General features: G+C 38.4%; 1 protein-coding gene across 1 annotated transcript; it reads left to right on the top strand.

Annotated features, from left to right (window-relative positions):
• Nucleotides 1-260: 260 nt before the first annotated feature.
• On the top strand, nt 261-1,067 carry LOC138870770 (MAR-binding filament-like protein 1). Its single transcript, XM_070148606.1, has one exon. The coding sequence runs from the start codon at nt 261-263 to the stop codon at nt 1,065-1,067; it is 807 nt and encodes a 268-aa protein (XP_070004707.1).
• The last annotated feature ends 3,740 nt before the right edge of the window (nt 1,068-4,807 follow it).

Here is a 4,807-nt window from a genome sequence, read left to right on the forward strand (position 1 = left end):
AGGCAGGTAACTATTGAAGTTCCTGCCGATAGCAGCTTTTTGAGAAAGTCAGGTCAGGCGGATGCATGGTTGGAGCCTTTAATCGGCCCAATTGAAAAAGCCAAGTTGGAGAGTCATAGTTCCCTGACTTTAATGAATGATATTGTACATGCTACTTTGAAGGTACTTTCCTTTTCTTCCTTTTTTGCTTTATAATTCAACTATCTTTGAGGATTCTTACTTCCTTTTCCCCTTTTCAGGCCAACCTTATTGGCACATAAATGATGAAAAGAATCGCCCTCTTGGAGAAGATAGCACGTGACTCTCAGTCGGAAGTAATCAATTGGAAGGAACAATTTGAGATCGCACAGATTGATATAGAAGACTTACAAGAGAGTAAGAGTACCTTAGAGCAGCGAGTGCGGGCTTTAACTTCAGAATTGGCGGTTACAAAAGCTTCTTCAAGCCAAGAAGATAAAGACAAAGAATGTCTCGAGTCCTCCTTCACAGAGCAACTATCTAAAGCTAGTGAAGAGATCAGAGCGTTAAAAGCTCTTTTGGACCAAAAGGAAGTTTACGCTGGGGAGCTCGTGCAAAACTTGACTCAAGCACAAGAGGACCTCAAAATCTCTGCTGATAAAGTGCGTGTTTTAGAATGCTCCCATGCCTCTCTTCAAGCTTCCCACAATGCCGCCTTGGTTGAAAATGAAGAACTAAAGAATGAGATCGCTGCTTGGGAAAAGGATTATGAGATCCTTGAAGAAAAATCTACTGTCGAGACAAGTTGGGAATTTTTGAATTCTCGTCGTGATACCCTACTTGAAGCTGGTCAAGAAAACTTCAACCTGGATTTGGAGTTAGCTAAGATCAACGAAACCATTGAAAAGTCTCAACAAACTCAGGACTTCCCTTCTCCCGTGGCTGAAGCTCCCGTGAATGTTGAAGCTGATATGGGTATCCTAATTCTTTCAAGCCCAATCGAATCTGTTGCTACAAGCCAAATTGAAATCGCATCTGTTGATGTAGCTGCCCAAATTGAACCCACTGCTGTTGATGCTCCTGCTTCGGTTCCTCAAACTTCTCACTGACCGATTTTGAACATTCTAGTGATTTTGCTTTTGTTTTGGAAAACTATAATCAGACCCTTAACTTTATTTGAGGGTTGATTTTGAAGTAGTAAGTCCCCAAGTCTTTTATGGGGCAATCTATATAAACAATCTCGTAGTTTTATGACTAAGTTTGTCCTTAGTCTTAGATTTTTACATATTAAGAAGTTCTTCGTGTTATTATTTAAAACTTCTGTTTTCTTTATTCTTGCCTTAATTTTTAAGGACTTACAGAATAATTTGCATTTTTATTCTTCGAAAATGCTTCTGTTATCCTCATGACTAATTAATTTGAACATGAGTTTTATAAAAGAGGACCCTTTTATATTTCGACACTTAATGAAGTAGACGTCTCTCCTTCATAATGGTGTTAACATACGATAAAAGAAATAGGAACACACATGTTTCTTTGAAATAACTTTGACAAGTTGTTATTGGAACTTATAATACTTTACATGTATTTGAAGTACATCTATAACTTTCTCGTAACTGTTTTTCTTGTAACAGATTTTTACAAAAGAGGAGTAATAGGTACGGGGTTTTTCCTTATAACCCGTTTTAGTATATGCCCTTTACCCTAATATCCTAACTATAATGAGGTTTTGTTTTTTTTTCTCTTTAGCCTCAGCTCGTGGCTCCATCTCGTAACTTTTACTCTGCACTTGACTCTTTTAGGCTTGATTTTCCCTCAATCTTCTTTGCCTTCTTTATACACATGTCTATGTATATTATATAGTCCCCCAAGTGTTTGAGTGTTGAAGTATGAAGCCTCGAGCACTTGATAGTTCCTCTCATTTGGTCCTTTTCCTGGAAAGGAAAAACATACGAGACTCGGAGGGGCAATTATAGATGAAGACTACATACCCCATATTTATTTCTATCAGAATAATTGTAACCCTAGGCCAGGAATTTTAGGTTACTCCGTGTGCCTTACAGGTCGTGACTCATCATTTAGTACGGGATAGCTTTTTGCCTATCATCTAAAATCGTTAGTAAAAGTTTAACAATTCAAAAATGAAATATAAAATGGTTATACCTGACCGTGGGTTTCCCTTAGAAATAGTATCTCTTTAAATGAACAGCATTCCAATGTGAAGGTAGTACCCTGTCATCCATTGTTTCCAGTTCATATGCTCCTTTTCCTGCAACATCATGAACTCTGTAGGGTCATTCCCATGTTGGACTTAATTTTCCTGCGTTAGCTGTTTTTGTAGATTGAAAAACCTTTTTAAGCACGAAGTCCCCAATTTTGAAGAACCTGAGGTGTGCTTTTCTATTGTAGTATTGTTTTATGACCTGCTTTTGTGCTGCCATTCTTATTAGTGCGGCTTCTCTTCTTGCTTCGAGTAAATCTAGATTGACCCGCATCTCCTCGTCATTAGATTCTTGTGTCGCCTGCGTGAATCGGGTACTCGGTTCTCCTATCTCGACTGGAATTAAAACTTCAGTTCCATAAACTAATGAAAACGGTGTTTCTCCCGTACTAGTTTTCGCCATTGTACGATATGCCCATAAAACACCATGTAGCATTTCTGGCCAATTCCCTTTTGACTCTTCTAATCGTTTCTTTAAATTGTTGATAATGACTTTATTTGTTGATTCTGCTTGCCCATTACCCACCGGATGATAAGGCGTAAACGTTATCCTTTTAATTTGCTAACTTTGAAGGAATTCTGTGATCTGAGCTTCTATAAATTGAGGGCCGTTATCATATACGATCTCCTTTGGTACGCCGAATCGACATATGATATTCCGCCAAATAAAATCTCTAACTTCGTTTTCTCGCACCTGTTTGAATGCATTTGCCTCCACCCATTTAGTAAAATAATCAGTGAGAACAAGCAAAAACTTTACCTGTCCTTTTGCTTGTGGTAATGGACCCATGATATCCATTCCCCATTTCATAAATGGCCATAGCGCAATGAACGGATGTAATAATTCCGAAGGTCTATGCATATTGTTACCGTACCTTTGGCATTTATCATATTTGGCCACGAAACCTTCCGCCTCTTCTTCCATTTTCGGCCAGTAATAACCTGCCCTAATTAAGGTTCTTACCAATGATCTTCCACCTGCGTTATTCCCGTAATGCCCCTTGTGTATTTCTCTCATTACATACTCTATTTGCGAAGGTCCAAGGCATCTTGCTAAGGGACCACCAAACATTTTACGATATAGATTGCCTTGTTTTAAGCAGTACCGAGCAGCCTTTCTTCGAAGCGCATAAGCCTTTTTCTTGTTATCAGGGACGGTTCCATACTGCAAAAAAGCAATAATTTCGTTCCTCCAATCCCAGGTTAAGTTATTAAAATTTACCTCATTCACATCAGGATCAAGAACTGAATGAAATAAATGTATCACTAAGGCATTTGCATAAGTTGCCACGTCGGCTGCAGATGCGAGATTAAATAGGGCGTCTGCTTCAAGATTTTCGTCCTTGGGTATTGGTCTAACTTTCCAATTGTGAAATTGTTTTATCAATTCCCGTACCTTTTTCAAGTACTGATGCATCCTTGCTTCCCTGGCTGTATAAGTCCCCAACATCTGATTGACTACGAGTTGTGAATCAATCTTGATTATAATCTGATTTATACCAAGTTCCCATGCCATTTCTAAACCTGCAATCATAGCCTCATATTCTGCCTCATTGTTAGTTATAGAATGACATTTGATAACTTGCCGAATGGTTTCACCCGTAGGTGGTACCAATACGACCCCTAAACCTGCTCCTTTTACGTTAGATAAGCCATTAGTGAATAAAGTCCAAGTTCCTGGGTTAGCTCCATTGAACACCTGCAATTCTTTCTCTACTTCTAACTGCATTCCTTGGTAAAATCAGCCACGAAATCAGCTAATACTTGTGATTTTATAGCAGTTCTAGGTTGGTATGCAATTTCGTATTCACTTAGCTCTATTGCCCACTTAGCTAACCTACCTGATAACTCATGCTTATGTAATATGTTACGTAAAGGGAAAGCGGTTACTACAACGAAAGGATGACACTGAAAGTAAGGTCTTAGCTTTCTAGATGCCATGATAAACGCAAATGCAAGTTTTTCTAACTGAGGATACCTCGTCTCCGCATCTAACAAAGATTTACTTACGTAATATATAGGGGATTGTTTACCTTGTTCTTCTCGGACCAAAACAACGCTTACCGCCACTTCCGGAACAGCAAGGTAAATGAGTAGTTTTTCCCCAGCCTTTGATTTTGCCAGCAAAGGTGGATTTGATAAGTACGTTTTCAGATTCCTAAGTGCTTGTTGACATTCCTCATTCCATTCAAAATGATCCTGCTTCTTAAGGGCTGAGAAGAATTTAAAACACTTCTCTGATGATCTAGAAATGAATCTTCCCAAGGCTGCAATTCTTCTTGTTAATCTTTGAACTTCTTTCTTGTTTGAAAGTATGTCAGGAATTTCCTCAATGGCTTTAATCTGTGTAGGATTCACTTCAATATAGAAACAAGAAAACCCCAAAACTTACCTGAAGCAATGCCAAATGCACATTTTTCGGGATTTAGTTTCATATTAAATTTGTGCAAAATAGAAAATGTGTCAGATTAATGTGATATGTGATCTTTTGAGTACTGAGTTTTAACAAGCATATCATCTATATATACCTCCATGGTCTTTCCTAAATGCTCTTGAAATATTTTGGCAACTAACCTCTGATACGTTGCACCTGCATTCTTTAGACCAAAGGGCATTACTTTATAACAG

Source organism: Nicotiana sylvestris, chromosome 6 (assembly GCF_000393655.2).
Source record: "Nicotiana sylvestris chromosome 6, ASM39365v2, whole genome shotgun sequence".
NCBI lineage: Eukaryota > Viridiplantae > Streptophyta > Magnoliopsida > Solanales > Solanaceae > Nicotiana > Nicotiana sylvestris.

What these genes read in the sequence shown, in the direction of transcription:
- LOC138870770 (XM_070148606.1), top strand. Translation starts at nt 261, where the DNA reads ATGATGAAAAGAATCGCCCTCTTGGAGAAGATAGCACGTGACTCTCAG.